Below are 24,382 nucleotides of genomic sequence, written 5' to 3'. Positions count from 1 at the left end.
TATGTATGACTCACTCAGAATTGCCTTGATGTCTCTATTGAGGGAACATAAAACATTTTAATTGTATTTCTCATTCTTCTCACATATTGCACACATCAGGAGTAAATTGTGGATGAATGCCTTGCTCGAGGACAGGCCCAGATGTACCAGGAAAGAGGGATTGACAACAATGTGTAATTATTATTATTATATAACAGAATAAAATGTTTGTAAAATGTAATCGTAACCAGTTATAGTAGCTGAGAAAAAATACGTCATTCAATTGCAGTTACTAATCAAAATGTTGTTACAAAAGGGTTACATTTGATCATATTATTAAGTAATCTTTAGAAGATAATATTCATTCTGTTGCTCTGTTTGACAGTGATCAGTGTTCAGTACTGTTGCAGGGTTTATACTGCCTGCTTTAAAGTATGTGCTCATTTTAACATTTGTTTGAAAAGGAATCAAAAAGGCATCCAATGTTAGAAGATGTTTGACTTTGATAAAGTGACTCCAGGCTACATTGCTGTGTGATATTTTCATGACCCTGTTCTTGAGCTCTCTTTTATTATACAAGTTAAGTAACTAAATATATATTGTTAAGAAATAATTCTATCATGCAGAGTGTAACAACTTTGTTTAATAAACGCATGTGTTGTGAACTCTGTGATTCAACAGCGAGGTCAATATCTGTTAGGAACGGTTATTCAAATGCACCAAACAGCAGTTTTGAGCCAATTAAAATGATGCCGTTGTGCCTGTTCTCACTCAGGGAAGGACTTGTAGGAGTACATGAATTTGACATTATGACATACACATTTTCGATCCATCTCTGACACACAGACATGCTCAATCAATCGAAAGCCTGCAGCAAGAGAAGCCTTCCAAATGGTAACAGCCGAGTGAAGGTCTTCCAGTGTGCTCAGTTTCATGGCACACTCTCTGCTCCCACCGTCAGCACCAGATGAATCTTACAACAAACACGGCTTCATCAAACACTGATTAAAACCTTTAAGATCACTGGGAAAGTTTTAAAAGCTGAACTTCTCTGTTTGACAGTTTGCCCACGAGTGACCCAGATGCCTTCACAACAGACTTGCAAAGCGAAATAGAAGCTCATTACAGTAACCTTAATTCTACTTTAATGCTATCTTTTTGGGGTTTCTGATTTTAATTTGCATTTTTGTAATGTAAATTAGCCACGGCACATTATCATCCAAAAAGGCAAAGTTGGCAGGTGCATTTCAGTTTTAACTACTTTTTAAGACTCCACAAACTTCAGCCATGGGTTACAGAGTCAAATCAATAAGTGCGAGGGAGACTTTACTTGTTTTTCTCAGACGGCCCAGTCTTTTTTTTCTTATCTTTGTCTCACACAATGTAAGCTTCTCTTTTCAACCCAGTATCTGTGTATTTGGTTGTAATGACATCTCAGTTGAGCTACTCTATCAGAGAGGAGGGCTAAAAAACAATACATGTTCAGGATCATTATTTTTGTATCAAGGTCAAACGCTTTCCAAAATAATGTTCTCAGATATACTGAAATATTATGTGATAGCCTATGCCGTGTCTTTACATAGAGATGTATAGAGTATGGGGTGTGTGTGCTCAGCTGCTGCTGTCTGTGTGTCTCATGTGTGACATTAGCACCAGTACTTAACAGTATAATTTCGTATTCTCTATATCTTGGGACTCGCTTGTGGTTTCAATGGAGGAGATGTCCTCTACCTCAATCATTTCCAGATGTCATTGTAATCCATTTACCAGAACTAGGTCTTTAAGTACAGAGAGGGATAGCTGCCTTATGGGAAGGTGAAAGTATGGAAATATACGACAAACTGTCAACAAAAACTGTAATTGGCAAGGACTTGTGTTGAAACAAATACGGACCAGTTTCAATAAAGGCTCTAACCAGCATTACGTGTACTCCTGTATAATCGCTATCATAGCAAAATTGTAAAAATAGGTACTAGAAAATATAGGTAGATGATTTTGTATCTTTTTGACAGTTGCACTACCGTCTTCTCAAAATAAAATAAACTTTGAAGTTTTTCTCAGCCTGAACTGAACCTGTGCTGAGCCGTGACTGTTCAACTAAGGTATAATCTAAATCTCCAATATTGTTTACCGTTACGCCTAGAAAAAGATTGTTACAAATCGCCATATCCTTTCTATTACCGGTCATTTATGTTGCGTTATGCTATGCGCAGGCAAACACTCAGAGAACAAAACAGAAGCAGAGTGAAACAGGAACACTGAGTGAAATTATTTAATGAGCGATGGAGCTACAGAACAGAGCAAAATACAGTTATGTAACTCTCAAAGCAGCAGTATGCCTTCCCAGCTCAATCTTCTTGCCATTTCATTTTGTGCTCAAGTTGTGCGTACTGTTAACAAATTGACAACAATATGCTTCCTGCGTCATAGTGTATGTACTTTAGATATAAAACAAAGACTGTCAACAAAGGAGCCGTTCTGCACTCCTCTGCCAACAAGAGGAGTGCAACCTCAGGCTTCAGTTTACACATTGCACTGCTTTATGAAAAGGCTTTGTTACTTAGACTGATAACAATAACTACACCTTTTACCTAAGTCGTTTTATTTAGTTGTTTATTGCTTTTTATAGTACACAATTAGTGCCCTGCTTAATTTGAATGACCTTTTGAGAGAGAGGTACTGGGATCGTTATGCTTAATTTATCGTTTCTCTATTTAGTTTTCCTCATTTGTTAGATACAAAATGCAACACAGAGAGTGAAAATACGATATACTGTGGGGAGTTACTGTGTCTGTCAATAAGGTAAACACCACTGTTGCAAATAAAGCCATTACAAATCCAAAGCTCTGTAGAAATAATACATTTTTGTGCAAAACCTAAAAGAATATTTTGTAGAAATGTAATTACAATTCTGTTAGTAAAAGCAGCTTACGTTACACCCAAGCCTTACCAGTGAGCTGAATTAAACTACTGCAAGAAGAAGAAAATCAAATATCCATGAGAGACTAGATACTGAATTTCATTGGCATAATTTAAAAATCACAAGGCGCATGAAATGTAAATGAGAATACTGCAAGTTGAATTGAACATGGAGTGGGGAGAGATTCAACAAATCAAGTGTTTAATAAGGTTAGTGCTGACAGTGAGAAATACATTACTCTACTCTCTAGAATTGTGTATTTTGAAAAGTCTGTTTCTGAATATGAATTATCTAATGTAATTTATATTGCAGCCTACAGGGTTTTGGACAGTGTCACATTATCTATAGTGGTGGACTTGTATGCGGCACATTTGAACTGAAACAAAAACCAATTACTATTTTATACACATAACGTTGCACATGTATTATGCATTATTAACCTGATGAAAAATAATTCAATGGGTCACCTCTCCTAGGTATAAATAGTCCGCCACTGATTATGCTTTTTTTTTTGTTATAACTACAGCATCTGTCTCTCAAACAAGATTTGTTAAACCTGCTTTTCTCTGTAAACTTCCTTTTAATCATTTAATAGCAGATTCAAGGCCTTATCTCCATGATTTAGTGTATCAAGTCCTAAAAGAAACTTTAGATTGAGGTTACGCTTTGAAAATGAGTTAGAGGTAATATTAATGTAACCTGTTACTGACACAGTGTGGGGGCTGTGTCATTGTTAATCATGTAACTGCAGGTAAAACACAGTCAATAAACGGATTATACTAAATCAACCAAGACTTGTCGGTGAAAATGGTTTTGCTTTTATGTTTCCAATCAGCTAATATATTACCTCCATCTCTCATAGGGACCAAATAAGCAGCCAATAAGATTTTCTAAATGTGAGCCTGTGTTGAGAGAAGTGGTTATAATAGGCAGCATGGTAATGATTGCTGGTAAAATAATAGTCACGACTGTGGTCGGAAACTAAAGGGAGTCATGGAGGATAATGATAGAAGTGTAGGCTGTAATTTGGGAATGACTCAGACTGCTGTTGTCAGAAGTAGTTTGGGATGGTCTCTATTGAAAGCACTGAATGCAGCAAAAGGGGTTACACAGAGAACCATTGTTTACCTTCACAGGCTGCTGCTGTCAAATTAAAATAAAGAAAACAAAAGCAGGTGAGCTATAAGCCTCATTAATGCAGCAGCATAGCCGGTTCACTGGCAGCTTGTTCCATAAATGGCTGAGCACTCTGCAGACAAAAGGCTTAAGCACCTCACTCATTTAAACACTAATGAAATGACCTGTCTCAACCGGGCTCCACAAAAGCCTAAAATGAGAGGCAAAATAAATAAATCAGGGATAAGAGGCAGCGGTAACTGTGCAGCTTTGAGGAAGCTGGAAGGATTACGGTACCACCAGGATTTTGGGTAATACACAGAAAGGGAAATGGGTAAAACATTCACACGAAAACCAAACTGCTAAACTAGAGAAAATGGCAGCAGCTGCAGCACATTTCGAGCAAGGTTTCATGCTGCGAGGAGGGACAAGGGGCTGTAGTTAAAAAGGTAATGTACTTCTGTTATTAAGAGGTACTCTAAAACACCATAACAATAAGCTTGACTAAATCCAAAGTTGGTAGATCTGTTGATTCTATTCATGTTGTATTCAAGTTGAACATAGCATTTTGCAAATACTGAGAGGGGATAAAAGGTATGCAGTTAATATAAAGCAATCCAAAAACACCCCAATAACAAACCCTTCAACAGCCAAACTGTTAATTCCCTCTTTTGACACAGTTTAGAGAAAAAACACGTCATAAGCTGCACGGATACATTTATATATTTTCACAGCTTTTCTAGGATCCTTTCCATTTATGACTGACAAAATAATAAGTATTCTCAAATTCTCCAAAATGCTTCTACCATTTAAATATAAATAGTTTCCTGGTCTCGAGATGCCGTTGCGCTGCATGATGAATTGCGCTGAGGCCAAGGAAACATTAACAGGCGCTGTGAGAAGGGTCCCTCCATCTCACAATGCCAATTTTGTAAAGCTGGTACTGTACTGAGCTGCATGGTGCATCATGGGAGTGTTATTATCAGCTCAGGTAGCTCCCTCCTTGATTTTGCACAGAGGCAAAATAATGCAGATGGAGCCATTTATAGCCGGAAAAATACTGGGACACACAAGCCAGGAACACTATAGCAGCCACAGTGTGTTGTCGTAAGGAAACACAGTGCCTCCAAGTGGACTGTTCACGCCACTGCAGTGTAGAAACATTAAACCTGCCAGGAGCTTAATATCTTATCCAATATTTCATGCCAACAAGAAACAAACACAGTGAGAGTTTTGCTTACATAAATACATAAAAGTTGCGTTCTTCTTTAAGAGGATTCAACTGTACTTTTTGCTCACAGCCATGATTACATGCCTTTCCTTTTTAATAACCCTAGCATCTAATTCAGAGCAGCAGGCTTATGCATTCACAAGACTAAAAGAAAAGCTATCAGCAAACTCCTGGCCTTTCATTCAACTCCTAACAGACTGTCACTGTCCTTACAGACCACATGGATTACGCAGCATAAATCTGAAAGAATCACAAATTATATTGGACACAGACACTGCTTTGTGACGAGATTATGGCCACGTTTACACGGAGACGAAACGGAAAACGAACCTTAGTCGATATCAAAAAAGTCTTGCGTCCACACGGAATCGGCTCAAGAAATGTGTCCGTCCACACGAGACCACTCGACCCGCAGGAAACGCTGTAGTACTGTACATATGCCGGGCCTGTAAATGGCGCTGTACTTCCGCCACAAAATACACCAAAAGCAGCGAATAAGACCTCCCGAGCATGGTTGCCATGGTTGCCTGTTTGCCCTTCTGTTTATTCTCCACGGTGGATTTAGCAACATGTAGTTCATGTAGTTCTCCATGTCCACTTGTTGCTGATGGTTGTGGTAGAGGAGCTGTAGATTTTGCACTAACATCTGTAGCATGGTCAGTAGCGTCTGGAGCATGAAAGCAACCCTGTGATCCGCCATTGTTGTTGTTGTTGTTGTTGTTGGCGAAACACATAGAATAGAAGAATAGAATTGGGAGGGATGAAACTCTCTTTAATGGTCACACATGCAGAGCACACAGCACACACAGTGAAATTTGGCCTCTGCATTTAACCCATCCTAGTACCAGGAGTCTAGTACTAGGAGCAGTGGGCAGCTATTGTACAGCGCCCGGGGGGCAATGGGAGTGAGGGGGGAAGGGGGGTGTCCGGTGCCTTGGTCAAGGGCACCACAGCAGGGCAGGAGGTGAACTGGGACCTCTCCAAGTAGCAGTCCACACTCCATATTTGAGGTCTGGTCGGGGACTTGAACCGGCGACCCTACAGCTCCCAGTCCAAGCCCCTACTGACTGAGCCACTGCCGGACATCAGCAATGACGCGGGTGACGCGGGGGTGAGCAGCAGAGGTGGGGAGAGGCGGGGCTACGGCGTCATCGTTATCAGGAAATGATCGTATAGGACGTACACACGGAGCCGTTTGGCCCCCCAGAGCGTTTCGTCCGCAGATCTACCCACCTTGGGAGCCGTTATCGTTTGAGGGCTCCGTTTCCGCGGTTCTGTTACGGCCTCGTGTGGACGAACCGTCCATACGATAGAGAACTGTAGCGGATACAACCCGTTTCGTCTCCGTGTAAACGTGGCATATATTTGTGGTTTTCCAAGGAACTATTTACTATTTCCAGTGAACAATGGCAGAAGGAGTAAGAGAGAGAGACAGATGGGAAGAAAATAGGATGAAAAGGGTGGAATAGAGAGAGCTCAGTGCATCTAATTACAGTAAGGGGCTCATTTCCTCTAATCAAATAGCCCAGTTAAATATCTCAAAGGCAGATTCCCCATAGAGCCGATCTTCACACATCAGCAATCAGTCACTGAATCTCACCCTATTCTTCTTTATTCATATTGTTCCTCTTTAGAAAGGCTTCACACAAGCCCCAAACCTAAAATCATTTATGTATCTACAGATTTGTAGCAGTGCTGGGTTTTGTTGCATTGGCCTGGGGCGGCAAGATGGCTGCTACTGATTATAGTCACAGGGGACATACATCATCTAGTTAAATACAAACTAGCAGCCCTGTGGCCTTTTCCTTCTGCAGAATTTCCCAGCATTGGATTTTGACTTCAAATATTCAAATCCCAAACACTTTGCACAGTTATTTTAATTGCAAAATTACAGGATATTATAAGTATAATAATGTTGCCGTAGTAAATCCTGCCAAGCCATGCAAAGATCATCTTGTACTTCTGAACTGTTTTGTGGTACATTCAGAAGAAGATACTTTAAAAGGGGACCTATCATGCAAAATGCACTTTTGTACGTCTTTTATACATGAATATGTGTCCCCGGTGTTCCAGGGAACTCACCAAGTGTCAGAAAACACAACCCTCTCTATTTTCCTCCATACCCAAATCTCTAAAAAAGGGGCTGCAACGGATCTGATAAAAACTGATCCAGATTTGAACACTGTCCTGACGTCAGGACGGTGGCGCTACGGCTATTAGGCCAACTCCACCAATCAGGAGGAGACAACCACCCATTGCCGTTCGAAAGCGCTGGAGACGCTGTAGTACATATGCCTGACCTCTAGATGGTGCTGTTGCTCACAGAATCAACCCTTGCAAAAACAGAGCTAACATTTTTCAAATTGAGCGAAATGAGGCATGGCTAAAATGCATGATCTGTTTGGTATTTTGAAAAAATAAAAGTATAAATATGCCTTATATAGGTATGGTCCTACACTATATTATTCAAATATAGCATGATAGGTCCACTTTAACTAGCACTGATTAAAATTCTCCAATCTATATTTGATTATTCTCACAATATGTAATTATAAAAAGATGTAAGCACTGCTATCAAGTTACGTTGTACTTGGGAAGCACAATATTTGATAAAACGTAGAATTGGATAAAACATACTTTTTTTTCTCTGCTATATGAACAAATAAAGGACTCTCAAGTCACATGACAAGTCTACCACATGACAGTAACTGAACTAAGAAATTAAGAATGACTCTGTAAGCAGAGGCACAGGGCGACAGCGGGGGTGGGCGGGGACAGGACAGCATGCAAGCCACCACACACACACACACAGCACAACACACACACACACACACACACACACACACACACACACCACACACATCACACACACACACACACACACACACACACAACACACACACACACACCACACTACACACACACACCACACACACACACACACACACACACACACACCACACACACACAACCACCCACACACACAACACCACACCCACACCACACACACACACACACACACACACACACACACACACACACACACACACACACACACACACACACACACACACACACACACACACACACACACACCCACACACACACACACACACACACACACAACACACAACACACACACACACACACACACACACAACACACACACACACACACACACACACACACACACACACACACACACACACACACACACCTTGTCCTTTTCTTATTGTTTTGATAACTTTGCCAAATTACCATTACCATGTAATTACCATTACAAATACCACTATTGTGAGATAAACAAGTTACATTTTCAGTGGCTCAGAGTTTTTGTCTCCATCACATGGTGTAACAGTAAACACATAAAGCGTATTATATCATTTCTAGTCCAGCTCATTTTAAGCCCTTTACGCATTCCTGCGATCAGGTGCCGGGGTACAGGAGTACAGAGAGCCAAAGAGAAGGCCAGCAATGCTATTACCACACAGTCGGTGGCCGGGTCAGCATTCCTCTAAGGGAGAGAGAAGCCTTGGCATGAAAACTGCAGTGAGAGCTGGCAGAAACCTCGAGACACCTTTGCTTTCCTTTTCAGCCTTTGTTCTGCTCGTTTAATCCCTAATTATAAAAGGAAGGAGGAATCTTTCAAAACTGATTAATGGACTAAACAATGTACAGTGTGTGTGTGTGCTGTGTCTGTGTGTGTGTGTGTGTGTGTGTGTGTGTGTGTGTGTGTGTGTGTGTGTGTGTGTGTGTGTGTGTTGTGCTAAAGGTTCACAAAGTTGTAATCAGGTACAGTATATGTACTTGGTAATAGCCTAAAAGTAGCTGAACAAAGTCAACCCCCTATAAAAGGGAAATTACACTTCATGACATCATAAAAAACACCTGCATTATTGTAAACCAACACTTCGATAGACTAACTCTTACAAAAATCTTAACTTTTTTTGAATCACAGACCAAAGAGATGAAAGTTGAAATGTCATAGTACTGAATATTTGTATGTTTTAATGTAAAACAAATTAGTATAATTTCATATTAAATAGGATCAAAGTGAAACTAAGGGGCCTGCAAACATAAGCTTCCCTCACACCCTGATTGAGGATAATCTAAAGTGTGCTCCTGAAGCTTACATTAGGTACATTGTTATTTTTGTATGTAATATTTGCTGCAGGCCTATATTTTTGAATCACTTGAGATTGCCTTCTGATGCTGGTACTCATGTACTGCTATCAAGATGTCATAAAAAGTAAAGTCCTACCCTTTACCTTTCTTTCAACCCTCTCACTCTTAAAAACGACAGCAATTGGATATGAACCCACTTCTCACTCACACTAGCACATTCTACGCCAACTAGCAATCAGGTAAAGCTGCAGTAGCTTTAAGTGTTACTGAAGTTTTTAGCCTTATTGACCTCATCATCGCTCAAGGCTTTTGGCTGTTCTCCTCCCCGTTCCCTTTCTGAGATGTGCCACAGAGCGATGTGCCAGTTCACATTAAGAGAGGAGTGGAGAACATTAGATGCTCGTGGCAGCTGCTTCAACAGGAGTGCTTACTTCCTTATCAGTTTAAATATGAATAATTGTGAAATTATACAACAACAAAAATGTCATACCTGGAGCTGTCATTTGATTTACTTTCAATGAGTCAATCAACAGAATATTTCTCCCTGAGAGGCTTGTTAATCTGACAGATTTCATATTGAGTGAGTTATAATATTAAGTTCATATGAGATTTTTTAAAGAAGTTTTTGATTCATTGTCAAACGCTCTTGATTAAAAGTTAATTTAATATGATTGTTCTTACCCCGACAACAGTGGGAAGGAAAACCTTAATGATAATGACTATATTGTGACCAAATGTTTTAGAAATATGTATTTTATGGGTTGAACATGACTCAACAGGCCATCTTTCCACCCGGAACCTTGAAAAAGGGTGAGATAGAGTCTTATTCATGTCACGAAATTCAAACTAAAAATAGTTTAATTTGAACGCCCACTGAGCAACTCATGCTTCACACATCCATGCGCTCACCCTGCTCAACCCCTCCCTATCTCCCACAAAGGCTCAGACTTAAAACATTTTTCTAAATTATTCAGTGGGTGAAGTAATGCGGAGACCTTGGGGTGAAGTTACACTTTAATAAAATTAAAAGGGAAAGCTGGAAACTGGGACTCACAATGCTGTTGAGGTCTGAATCATCATAGCTGTCACATGGATGTGTCCCCGGCCCCCCAAGTGGATCGAGACCATCCTCATCCCACATGTAGGTTCCACCAGAGCTGTTGGAGGGCGACATCTCCACAGACGAAGCCTGAAGGACGTCAGCCGGCTCTGAAGACAAGCCCAGCGGTCCCTGAGAGTCCTGCATAGGGCTCTCTTCTTTATGTCCTGCAGAAGATAAATAAACGCATGTCTGAAAAACGGACAAAAATGTAACAAACATTAAATAAAATTACGAAAATATCTTACCTGCCAGATCCATAGTGTCCCAGTCAAGGCTCTCATTGAGAAAGCTGTGTAAGCGGGTTTGAGTAGTGCTGTCAGTTCTTCTGTTGTCAGGCAGGTCCCCATCACTGAACCCATCTCCCAGACAGTCAAAGTCATCTAGAAAATCTTCACTGGTGTCGCCTCTGTCTAGAGAGGAGGCCGAGGATAAGGACATGTCCTCCAAAGTCTCACCTGCTGTCTGGCCAGAGATCTTAAGCACACTTTTTTCTCCTTTTCCTCCTCCGGAGCTTCCATCACTGTCACTGGGAGAGACTGCTTTTGCAGTCTCACTAGTCCGCTCAATGTCTATTGCTATCCCTAATAGCCCTGCAAATTCAGGGGCAGTTGAAGGTCTGATATCCCCCTTGACCCTACATGGAAAAAGTGGCTTTTGCTGCTTGGTCTGCCCAGATCGAGCCGGCCTGTAGCCCAAAGACAAACCACTGCTTCCCAATGACTTGTTGAGCACACAGCTAGGGAGCAGAGGCTTTCTCAGAGGACTAGGAGTAGTGGGCGCTGGAGGGATTGAGAGAGTGGGGAGAGAAGAGGCAGCTGAAGGTGGTCTACTGTACTGAAGTCCTCCACCTAGACCTCCAAGGCCGCTATTCAGGCCTCCGAGTCCTAAACCCACTCTTCCATTGCTCAGCTGAGGGGGTTTGAGAAAACTACTGCGAGGAGGCCGGAGCTGAGTGTTTGCCAGAGGCTTGGCTAGCTCTACAGCCCGGTTGAAGGAGAAGGACCGCGTCATAGGCTGGCTGGTGGGTGAGGGAATCTGCTTGAAGTGAGTGAAGCTGTTTGAGCGCACCATGTTGTCAAGTGCCAAGGTCTTCAGGCTATCACTTGACTGGTACAGGCTGTCTTGAGAGCTGCTTCTGGGAGAGCTGGAGCCTGCTCTCGGCCGCACAAGTCGGGATTCTGACCCCGTTCGAACTGGACTGCTGAAGCCATTATGGGCTGCAATTTTAGGACCTCCGTTCAGTGGGCTTTGGTCTAGCTTGGTCACTACTTTGGGACTCATCTTCAAGGATTGCTTGGGGATGGCCTTGGGACTGGAGATAGCCACCGTCAAAACACCTGACCTCCGCATCTTGGGCGTCGATGGAGAGCCATTTCTCACCTCCTTTACCAGAGGGGGGAGCAGTGTCTGAGCCTTTTCTTCAACCCCATCCTCAGGGCTGGTGGGGCTCGAGGGGGTCGTCCCCTCGTCTCTCTTCCATTTGAAGGAAAATGAAGAGGCTCGGATTACGCCATTTGGCCGTGTTCCTGAGGGAGTGGTCTTTCCATCCTGAGTGGGGGTGGTCGGGTGTGTAGAACCATTGGACAAGGGGCTGGCAGCACCAGTCGAGGAGCGTCCACCGAACTTAGGCAGTCTGGATACCATGGCGGACCTGATATGTGATTTTTCTTCCATTAGATGCCAAAAAAGGCATGGAGGGACATGGAATCACACACAACTGGGGAAAGAATACACAAATAGACGATTAGATTTCTGTGTGCATGATTTGACTTTGTATGTACTGTAGTTGAAAATCCTACAAAGCAAACACAGTCAGACACACACACACACACACACACACACACACACACACACACACACACACTATATGCCGTGACCATATGCCCTGATAAATAGTAACAACACTAAGGGTAGTTTTGTCCACCTGCTGTCCCGGACTGGTTGCCTGTCTGACTGTGAGGAGCATTAGGGATTAATCCGGCAGCTTACAGGATGACTTGAGGCTTTGTCACGGCAAGTCTGGCTTTATACTTTCACGTGGTCATGTGAGAGACATAAAGGCTCAATTATTCTGACTTTACGCAATCCGTACACGGCCACAAATTTCAATCACACATGGGAAATCACATGTCTCTACTTTAAACCATGCATAAGGTACTCTTGACTCTATTCAAAGCAGGAAACAAAAATGTATGAACATAAATCCATAGCAGGAACCAGAGTATTGTGTTTATTATTATTGAATCTCCCAAAATGTATGGGTATATTAAGACAGTTAATAGAATAATGATAACTTTTTTTTTTGTTTCACTGATGACATGACATAGAGTTGCCACAGGTTTTGGAGGATATGGCGCCGAGATGCCTGGCCAACAAAAGAATGGGCAAACGGATATACACCGCCTGGGGGACAAGGGGAAGTGTTGGGAAGGTAGCCAGCACACTTTGAATAGTGAATGGAGGACGTACAGCTTGTAAGCCGATGGAAGGAGAACACAGGGCCGTTTCCTGCTACTCGTTGTTAAATTCATTCGTTTCCAATCAGCCATGTGACAAGTGTACATGTGTTGGTGGTGCACCTGCGTGTTGCATCCATCTGGCTAGTGCTGGAAGATTATGAATAGGAAAGTTACTGAAATCCAGATGGCTGGAGCGGTTAACAGAAAGTGATCCATCTGCATGAGGGAGCAAAGCAGTGACTCAAAAACTGTCTGCAGACGGTTGCCCCAGATAGAAAGTAAATGTATTTTTTTGAAATGCAGGCTGTTTTGTTGATCAACAGTAGATCAAGCAGTCTCCCCCTTTTGAGTAGATCCTTTGACAAACTGGCACAAAGACACAAAGGCAGATACTGGGGCAATAATCCACTCAACTTCTGAATTAGTGGGGGAGGGGCGTTGTGTGAAAATGTGGGACTCGTGTTCTGGAAGAAAAAAAACGTCCACATACCCTGCTGCCCCACATTCCCATGCACAGACACACGCGTCTACAATCAAAGAGACACACTCATAAGTGCTACAGAAGTCAGGCTATGCCACCATCCTAATCTGCTTCATAAACACACTTCGGCACAAATACGAAAACACACAGTTGCACGCAAAATCAGGTCAGCAATTGCAAGTGGGGCAACCAAAGCCTCTTTGCCCCGGGGTGGGGGTGGTGGTTGTGTGTGTCTATGTGTGTTTAATGGGTAGCAATTCGATTAGAGGTCTCGCCTGTATGAATGGCCCAGAACCTCTTAAGTTTCATTCACATCCAGCGTGTCAGATCACCATAACAAACAGCAAATCCTCCACGCAGCTGTGGCAAATGTTTTCTCATCTGGGTCATCTCACTTGTCACCCAGACATTGGAAGATACCCGTTGGCAGTGCGGGAGTTTCCCTTTGATGTTTGAAGTCATTGTAAAGAAATTCCCCATCCACAGTTGATATGCTTGTTATATTATAGTTCAGTTGTAATTCTTTGGGTGTTGAGTAACTAAGGAGGTAGAATAGTCTAATGTTAAGGTCTCACATTTGTATTTACAGCAACAACACAGTGGCCTACTAATGTCACATTATCAAAGCCCTGCTATAAGGCAATTGTATGTGTATGTGACCATGATTTGTGAGTTTTGGTACCAATGACGTTCAAGTTACAGTACCTTACATTGCTGATTATCCAAGGCATTTTATTACAAAATAATATATTTGAATTTAACAAAATAACTATCCCGATGTATCTATTTGAGCGAATAATTTTTCATAACATAAACACACTTACAAGCTTGTTTTGATTTAATAATGACTTTTTCACAAATTAATCATATGAATCAGCTATCTTCAAAATAAAAATATAATCCCAAAGTATCGGTTCAAATTTCAGCAAATGTCTGCTTCTATTTCCCAGTGCTATGGACCGAATATGATTGATACCCAGCCCTTTTCTCCAATACTAGTACAAGGACACAGGTCAGCTCATGAGGAGCATAAATAAAAAGACAACATCCAAAACCGCCTGACACACATTCTAAGGTAGGGCAGTAAACCTTGCAGGCCATCTGTCATGTGCTTATATGTGATGGCCTGCCCCTCCCCCCAGAGTATAGTACTGTAAATAAATATCCCAGAGTTTCACTAACATCCAAGTATCAAGGCCAACAATATGCCTCTTGTGGGTCCGCACTGCATCTGAAACAAAACCTGAAACCTTGACAGTGTGAAGGGATGAATAATGTAAAGGAAAGCCACAGAGACACAGTCTAACTAACTCAAAATCATACTCAAAGCAACGTTTGCACTCTGGATTTATAAACCTCCAACAAGCTTCAATGCTGTTGATTTCATTTGAACCTGGTTTAACACTGAGGTCTACAGAGATTGCTTCAATAATTTAGTTTATCTTTGTATTTTAGGTTTGTTTACTGAGGGTTGTAGAACAGCAAGAAACTGTTTTATCTTGATGTCTAAAAATCGCTGCTTTATAGATTGTATCTGAGTACGGAATAGATCAACAGATTAGATTAAAATCCAATATCACCTAGTGCATGAACGATTTCATCATGATTTAACTTCCAATCCAGAGAATAATAAAATAGGGTATGTAACGAAACACTGCAAGCAGCAGAGGGAGTGGAAGGGATTACAAAGAGAAAAGGGAATGGACAGCGATAGTCAGATGCTGTTAAATAAAGTAAGAATGGGAGAGGTAGTGAGACAAGACTTCAGGCAGGCTTTTCCCACAGAGAGATCTTTTGCTAGACCTGCAACTCAGCATCTCAGCAGTGATCCCTGTATGTGAAAAAAACAAAAAAGTGAGATGACATCTTTTCTTACTCTCTGTCGTACAGGGAATGGGAGTTTTCTGTCTGTCTGCCAGTGAGGCTGTTTGGCCTTACTTTATTTCTGTCTCAGAGGACAGCCAGACAGAAAGCACCTGGCAGAGATCTGGGAAGGCTGAAAAATCCGAAGTGCAAGAATAAGGTCGTTCATTACTCCCCTAGCAAAGCTTTCACTTTTGAACTGCTCACACACTACAGAGATTCATTCTTCAGGAGTAACAGGATGGATGCAGATAGGAGGCGACAGGCCGGGGGCTAGGATCTATTGGGTCAGTGGGGCTACGCATGAATGGAGGTGCTCTGCTACACACCATGCTGCAGTGTATCCCCATCTCACAATGCTCATAGTTCCCCATCATTAAGAAGTCTGAGCACCATCTCTCAAAAATAGAATGTCAGGAGGATACATCATTCCTCTCGTATCTCGCCTTCATTCAATTTTGAGACATTGATAAGGGGAGAATTGTATTCAGACGGTGGAAACCCCAGAAAGTGATATGGAATAAGTATGAAGTCAGTATATAGAAAGAAAATGCTCTTTTTAGTAGTTTCAAAAGAAAACAGTGAACAATATAAAAAAATGCAAATGCAACTTCACATGTGGGTAACACCCGTAGTATTGTCTATCAGCTGTTATTTACTTATAAAGAGTCTGTTGTATTGCATTACTTTCCAAAGCAGTGCATCACTTTGTTAATGCAGACCCTTGCTTTCAGCAGCAATATGTTTGTATTCCATTAAGTGCAGTAATAAAAACAACTTTGAGAAAATTGATTCAAATAATGATTGTTTGCTATTGTTGTACAAATAGTTTGGAAAAAACAGTTAGATTTGAAAACAATGTTTAGGAGAAGAGTTGAGCAACCTAATCTTACATAAAAACTAGCTTTGAATGTTATCTACTTACAATTTCCTGGGGGAAACCCTGAAAGTAAGATGTCTTTAACACCTTCCTGCAAACACATAATTGGTGTGTAAAGTTTTACAATCCTAGACATTAGTGGCCCTTCTTTGTCTGACATAAAACTGAAAGAAATGTTATGTCTTTTGGAAGTGGATCTATTTCAAGCTAAGCTGTAAAGTGGCTGATTGAACCAGGTTTCTTTTTGGACAGTTTTATTTTTTAACAAACATGCCCTTAGAGATATGAAAGGTTCTATAATCACATACAAATCTACGCAGACTTCAACTTTTTTCTCTGTGGTAGCTTTTCTGTTGCTACTCTTTCCTGTGTAGCGTAAATGGTAACGTGCACTTACATGAATAGCGTCCTTAGCACAAGAGCTGTATTTGTAACTACTACAAATGTAGCTTCAGAAACACTTAACAGCTTTCTCTTTTGTAGAAAAAAATGGGTATATCTGAGCAATTCAAGTCAACACAGACTGGAGCTTCACAATGAAGAGAACTGAAGAAAGGGAGAGACAGAAGAGAAAGCATGGACAGGGAGGATGGATGGAGTGAGGAAGCAAAAAATGAAGACTCTTATTGGTTATTGGTTTGATGTGGAGGGCAGCTGCAGCTTGCAATTTACCTCCATCTTTCTTTCTACTTTCTGTCGATTTTGGCGAATCTGTCTTTTTATAGTGCCAAACCAATCGTTTAATAAATCAAAAGCTAACCCTTGTCTGAAGAGCCTATATATCCTCCAGCTGGCTCCACTCTGAGACAAGATTTTTTTCAACACACACACACACACACAAAACCACAATCAGTCAGCCCAGTTTTAAAACATATCTGATATGTTGGATGAATGATATCTAATTGCATAGTCTGTGATGAAAGAATGCATAGAGGTATAATAATTATACTCTGACAATCAACTGCAGCCCAAATGACTTTTTCACCTCCTACTGACACTCCACCAAAGTCCAGCTTCATTTACATATATTGACACAGAGTTCAGTGTCCCAGTGGAGTAATAACTAGGCCAGTCATCTGGACCGAGCAGTAGTGGGCCAAAGCTCTGTCCCACAAGAGATTTAACAGAGTGCCATTAGAGCAGGCTAATAGAATGAGACAGGGATGAAAGCAACACTGACGCTAGGCTAATGTGTATTGAGTGAAAGCAATACTAGGCTGAGCTGCACTGATGCTACTTGATGCTAATCCAATGAGACAGCATAGAGGGTTTGGTAATGCTGTATACTAACTGGGGTAGATCGAATGACAGAGACCAACAGAGGAAAGAAGTGGGGAAAGTTAAGGTGTGGCAACCTGCTACATTCACAACTACAGTGTATGTTTGAGTATACTGAAGAAGCTACCAGAATAACATACATATACAATATCACATTTTTTGCTCATTATGTACCACAGAAAAGTAAAATAGAAAACTTTACCTTAACTGAGTGAGTTTATGTTCCAATTATTTGAATCCAAGAGTGAATCATTAAGACAAGAGCTACACCCTGCCAAGTCACTGCACTTTGCTTCCTCCATCATCTAATCTGAAAGTAAGGCAGCGCCCAGAAGAGAGAAGAGCACAGGAAGACACTCTTCAGAGGTTGGTCTGTCTGCCGCCTGGCTCTCTCCTTGCATGTGAGCCTATGTGAGCCTCTGTGTGTGTGTGTGTGTGTGTGTGTGTGTGTGTGTGTGTGTGTGTGGTGTGTGTGTGTGTGTGTGTGTGTGTGTGTGTGTGTGTGTGTGTGTGTGTGTGTGTGTGTGTGTGTGTGTGTGTGTGTGTGGCGGTGGGTGGAGAGAACAGAGCATTTATGGCTGCGTTTAATATTTGATTGGGTATCTTTCAGGAGCCCCACCCAGTGTGCTGCAAGAGTACAGAAGTGGTGAGGACCAATTATGTTTGGGGGAAATACACTAAAAGAAGAAAATAAAAACATTACCAATTCATTTTTTTACTGACAAGCTAGAGTAGTAATTGTCAGTTTGCATGCTGCTGCCCTTTAATGTCATTGAATCTCCAGAGGGGATAATAAAGGGAAACAGATCCCGCCTAGCAGCACTCAGCTGCACATTAAGTCACTCCAGGAAAAAGGAGTTTGTTGTGGTTCTCGTAAAGATTCAATACGAGTTCAATTTCCCATACTCATTTCATGGTTGACAGCATACTGGTCCCCCTCAGTCCACCATTTTCAGCTAAGTGCTAGCTGTAAAACCATACAAACATTACCAGCTCCTCAATATCTACTGTTTAGAAGTATCACATGCCGTGATAAATCACACCAGAGTCCGATTCAACCCACATCAGCAGCAATAAAATAAAAGGCTTAAACACAGGGTAGCAAAGGACTTCTTTTGCATTTAAATTACTTCCTGGTAGACTTCTTTTAACAAGCCTCAATCAAAGTCAGCCTTTTAAACATTTACAGCCTTAAATTGGTTAAGATTGGTGTGGATTTTGAGAGCTAATTCTAGACGGGAAACTGTTATGACATCTGAATGTTGGAAACTTTTTTCCAGGTGGTCCATTAATTCAGAAAAAACGAGAAAGCCACAAAGATTGTCTTCACCAAGTCAAACTGACAAGTCACGACACGGACCACCCTCAAAAAGTCCTCATCATCCACCCTGACTCATACATAAGAATAACCCTGCTGCTGCCGCCTTCTTTGTGAGGTGTGATGCTGAGAAGCAGTAGTGCTGGCAGGACTTGTTATAATCTAATTATCTTCACTGTTAGAGGTGCCCAGATGTCCACACACCCATCACTGTAATCACATTTCTCCTTAAACCACTCCTCTCCCTGCTTTATCGTTCAGTTTTAAGTGTATGTGCGCGTCATGAAGAGGCAGACATGCATATCTGTTCCCTCTCCCATGTATGACCTTCATTTGAACCACATGGGAGAAGACTGCAGTGTGTTTGACAGCTCAATTTAATTCTCACCTTTTGATTGGCCGTATGGGATAAAAAGGCTGATATCTGTTGCCTGGCAGTAGCGCAGGTGTCAGTCACTGTCGGCCAGGTCATTAGAGTCGTTTATGCAGATGGGAGCTGGAGGCAGAGCCGACAGCAGCCAGAGGCTTACTTTTTCTTTTTGATGCATAATAAAACTTCAGAGTGACCACAGAACATCTCATTATTGATTGATCACACAACTGCTAGCAACAATTTATTCTTTTAATTAAAAGATAAAACTCTCTCACCCGAACTGACTCCATGGTGCAGCTATTTGTTGCTTAACTAGCTCAGGCCTATAATGATATAAGTAACAGTTAATTAGGATAATAGACCTACTTCAAATACATCGTTTGTGTTTTTATCAATCTGTAGCCATGGTTTGTAGCCATGGTCAAGCAATTCTTTATTTTATGGCTTAGGCGTAGGCTCCACGAGGACGAAAACGGGTTGAATCCGCATATTTCTCATGCGTATAGCCCTTTAAGCTCGACGACGCCGTAACAGAAACGTAGAAACAGACCCCGCAAACGACAACGGGTCCAAAGGTGGATAGATCTGGGAACGGAGCGCTCTGGAGGGTCCAACGGGGCCGTGGGGTCGCCTATACGGTCATGCATTTCATAGCCCCGCCTCTCCCCGCCTCTCCCCACCTCTGCTGCTCACCCCCGCAAAAGTACACTGCACACTGAATTCAGATTATTTATCTTTATCTCGATATGAACATAAACGCGAGTGAAGTCTAATCTGACAGGACGGAGACACGCAGCTCCTCCGGCTGTGAAGCAGCGGGAGCAAAACACACACTTCAAGTCAGATCACCACCCTTAGCTATTTTAATTACCTCTCAAACTACCTAAACTAGTTATAAATATGTTTATTTTTACTGTCGGGTTTACTTACTGGATCAGCTGCTGCATGAGGAAGCATGAAGATTTAAACTTTAACACACATTGACCAGCGAAAAACTCTGCGCGGTTCCCTCCGCGGAGAATAAACAGAAGTGCAGCCATGACAACCATTCTTCTTCGCTGCTTTTGTGGAGGAAGTTGCTGCTTTTGTGGAGGAAGTTACAGCGCCACGTACAGGTTCGGCATATGTACTGCAGCTTTTCCAGCGGTTGGATGTAAACGAAGCCGTCTCGTGGAGCTTGACACAATCCGGTGTATATTGCGTGTGGGCGGAAGGTTTTTTGCGGTTGCGTTTGCGTTACTCCGATGCGTTTTGCCGTATTTGTCCTCGTGGAGCCGGGGCCTTAGTTAAGTTAACAGAAAAGTGTGTATCCATTGCTCACTGTGTTGTCACCAAGCAAACAACAGCTTACTAAAATCAAACAATCTAGGAGAGACAAACTGAACAGCTATTTCGCTTTTAAAAAGGCATTATGACCAAGAAGTTAGCCAACTTAAAAAAAAAAAAAAAGGAAGCTTCCGATTTAAGTCCTCCTTCTGACTTCCAGTGAAAAGTCCAACATACACCTGCATTTTAGACATGGTTTTGTTTTCTAAACCCTGACAGAACTATTGTCTTTGGATTTCTACTTGTTCAACTTTCTTTATCAATCACACTTTCAGTTGTTGTTTACTATGATAGAATAGAATTGTTGGTCTGAGTTCATGAGTTTTTCTGGTCCAACAAACCAAATACCAGTTTACATACAAAGTCTACTCAAGTAGGTGGAAAGTGGCTGAGAGCTGCAGAAACCCTCAAAGTGGAGTATCGGTTCACATTGGGATAAGTACTAAAACATCTCTTTCACATCACCGGGTATCATTGTCTGTAGCCTTTATTTAACCAGGTTAAAAAATCCCATTGAGATCAACGATCTCTTTTTCAAGGGAGACCTGCGGTAAATTAAATTGTATTGAGTGTAAATATGCAAATGTTGCTTACTCTGGCTCCACTTGTAAAAACCATCAAACGATTAAAGGTCCAAAAAGTTGTATGTCATTTGGATGGCTTCCAAATACCCAGAGTTGTCCCATTGTAAACCATTTGTAGTCTTCTATGAAGCAACATTGGCCAACATTAATTGGTTTCCACTTCCCAAATGTGAAAATGTACTTGTTGCTTTAAATTGATTAATACAATTTAGAAAGCTGTGTGAAATTGTATAAAAACAGTCATTCAAGCTATACTATGCAATCAGCAGCACACAGGAAGTACATCATGCTGTTGATAAAGCATATTTTATGACGTTATCAAGATAGACTTGTAGTTGTTTTCTCTGTGTGATGTCGGACATGATATGAATTGAGTCTGATGTAAAGCTTTGATGAAAACCTGACCTCTAAATGAACCATTATTATATAATAATATACGTATTATACAATACAGGCACATGCAGAGGATTAGGCATCGCTATAACAGCCCTTTTCGTGAGATGAATCATATTGTAAGCGTGTTTTCTCACATGATTCGTGAACAGAACGAAATAAAAACATTTATATAGCAACTAGGACGCAGGGCGAAATAAATGAAAACCGCCTGCCTTCCCCCAAGCTTTTATGATACCATTACAATGACATCCCTTTCTCTACTGTATCAACCACTTTTCTTTATGCTGACATGTGAGTTCAGCTGAAACATCCCCAGTTTATCTGAACAATGTGCTGTTTATTGGTCATTAGATGTAACCTTTGCCAACTCTGACTCATTCCTTATCGCCAAAAGTTACAATGCAAAACATAAGCCTGTCATGAGCGGTGAGAGATTTAGCTTCCAGAGAATAGATCTTATGTTAAGGCCCTCAATATGAAACATAGTCTAAACTATAAGCCTTTAATATATCCTGTGCGTGATGGATTTGTGCTCTTTGAATGGACATTACACTCCTGCTTCCTCTCTGCCCAACTTCCCTCTTTTCCTGTGCCTCTTTTCTTTCCACTCTGTCTATCAGGCTGTCTTTCTTAACAAATACTTCCCCTGATCTCTATTATTCTCCTACTGTACGTGTTTGTACAGTAACAAGCAAACATGTGAGGCTAGGGAGAACAAAGCCTCCTTACATCAAATAAGACCACGGCTGAGGTTTTCCAGGCCTTTGTGTCCTATTTTTCACAGGGTTTAGAGCTATTAGGTCAACGGATGAAACTAGATGGGAACCTGTCCAAAAGAGAGTCTGATACAAAAGAGTAACCTTTCTGTGATAAACTGACTAAATACTCATTGGAGGTGGTTGTGGCTAGAGATACCTCTGCTGTGTTAACTGCTTTGAGCACAGACAGGCACCATCATTTCTTTATATGGTGATGTTGAGGGCTGCAGATTAGTCTGCCATGCAAATAAAGTATTTGAATATCAACATAATGACTGGGCAGGTAACCACATAGACATTTGAGACATTATCTCTGCATTTGAACAGGACATGAGTAATGGGCAAAATGTCCCTACAGTCTCACAACAGCTAAAACAATATATTCCGAGCTTAAACTCACAACAAAATGAATTTTAATTAAGGTGCAATGGCGGTTTAAGAGTTAGAATGATAAAGTATTACTGAGTGAACAAAGGGCAATATGCCAAATGAAACAGGTACAGTAGCATTAACATGAAAACAAACAATAGTGTCTGAGAAGAAACGTGTATGTTGAACAGATGGTCGCAGATTGCAGCAGGTCATATACTGTGATTGAGAGTGACTCAAGCAGTGTTCTTGTAGATAAGCTGAAAGCAAACTTTTAACCTCAAAACACAGCTCACAAACTCCAGCACATTGGTTGTACAACGCCTGATCCAAAGGACACAAAGATTCTATAATACCACATGATTCAAAGCCTTGAAGGATTATTGAATGCGATATAAAGGTTTTAAGGAGAGGGATCATGCGACTATGTGTAATGCAAGCTCAAATTGGTCACATTACTAGAAGCTAATAAGATATGGAAAAACTGGATGAAGCACGCCAAACATACTTTGTCTATCTGTGAAATGAATTGATATGAGCAACAATAGCAGGCACGTGTTGAGGCACAAAACAAATATGCAATGATACTGTGCCTTATACAGCATTCAATTCATAATATGAAGTAATGCTAATACAATAATAATGACACTGAATTAACTTGCGAGTGCTAGTTTTAGCTGCTTAGTGTAACTACAATTTATCATTTTGCGTCATACATTTATACTAACAGTCAAAGTCCTGCACATCCACACAGGTGTTTTGACTAAAGGTTAATTAGGCCTCTCTTAATGCCGATATTGGACGGAGACATAATGCGCAATGGCAATCATGCACAGTGTGTACACGCCCCCACACAGCTGGGACATCGGTCTAATCAGGTAAAGTGAAAACACCTGTGTAAATGTACCATAGGTTTATAAGAGATTGAGATTATAGACATTCATTTTAATAAAAAGTATTGACTTTTAATGTTTTATGTAACACCTGTGCGACAAGTCATAATGTCTGCTGTTAGTTCGAGATTTCTGGTATTTCAGCAGCGGCTCATTGAGCCTAGACAACAAATGTCATCATCAAGCCAATAATAACACACATCTGCTGCTACCATTGTGTTCATAATGACACCTGTGTAAACACAGGAGCAAAAGAATAGAGGGATTATTTATACACAATGAAAAACAACCCATCCAATATAAGAGTGCTGCTTTCTGTACAGAAACCATTGTATACAACCTATAATTTGATATCATAGAACATTTGAATTGCGCAACTTTCACAGCGCAAATTGTTGTTGTACTTTAGGTCAGCGTTCTTAATGGCTATCTTTGAAAGTACTTCACTTAAGGGTGAATTAGGGCAGGGTTCCACAAACACATGGACATTGTAAAGTGAACTCTAAATACGGTGACATGCAAAGAGTACTACAAGGGTATTTCCTGATCTTTAAAGAGCATTTTGCTCAAAGCCCCTGTTCATTTTTGACATGGCAATGCATCTGACATACTGTTTCTATACTCTGCAACACACCGAGCTATTCGAAGCACTTAAACATCTGTGGTCGTACCGAGGTAACTGATAAGCGTGGCTAAGTATAGCTCTAATGATAGACCACATACAGAGAAAAGTCAAAGTCAAATCAAGTGGCTAGACTCTGAGTATAACAACACAACACAGACATGCAAACACAAACAACTATAAGCACAGTTCATTATTCTAAGTGACAAAATAATCCCTGGCCATCTTAAATTATTAGCTATTAGATTAGATTTTGAGCAATAGAAAATAGGGGAGAGCGTGTGCAAAGAGTCCGAAAAAATAGGAGCT

The 24,382-nt window shown here is 41.2% G+C and overlaps 1 protein-coding gene across 2 annotated transcripts in view; it reads right to left on the bottom strand.

The window, feature by feature from the left end:
- Nucleotides 1-24,382, bottom strand: part of ccser2a (coiled-coil serine-rich protein 2a) — a 54,415-nt gene that overhangs the window by 28,180 nt on the left and 1,853 nt on the right. For both annotated transcript variants that reach the window (XM_034152384.1, XM_034152385.1), the window contains exons 2-3: nucleotides 10,719-12,190; nucleotides 10,426-10,637 (exon numbers count right to left, since the gene is read on the bottom strand). In XM_034152384.1, coding sequence (XP_034008275.1) covers nucleotides 10,426-10,637; nucleotides 10,719-12,147 — 1,641 coding nt within the window. In that variant the 5' untranslated portion in view covers nucleotides 12,148-12,190. The remainder of the gene's footprint in view (nucleotides 1-10,425; nucleotides 10,638-10,718; nucleotides 12,191-24,382) is intronic.

The sequence above is a fragment of the Trematomus bernacchii genome, unplaced genomic scaffold, assembly GCF_902827165.1.
Source record: "Trematomus bernacchii unplaced genomic scaffold, fTreBer1.1, whole genome shotgun sequence".
NCBI classification, from domain to species: Eukaryota; Metazoa; Chordata; class Actinopteri; order Perciformes; family Nototheniidae; genus Trematomus; species Trematomus bernacchii.
The sequence above is the reverse complement of the archived record's forward strand: the minus strand, read 5'-3'. Positions and strand labels throughout refer to the sequence as shown.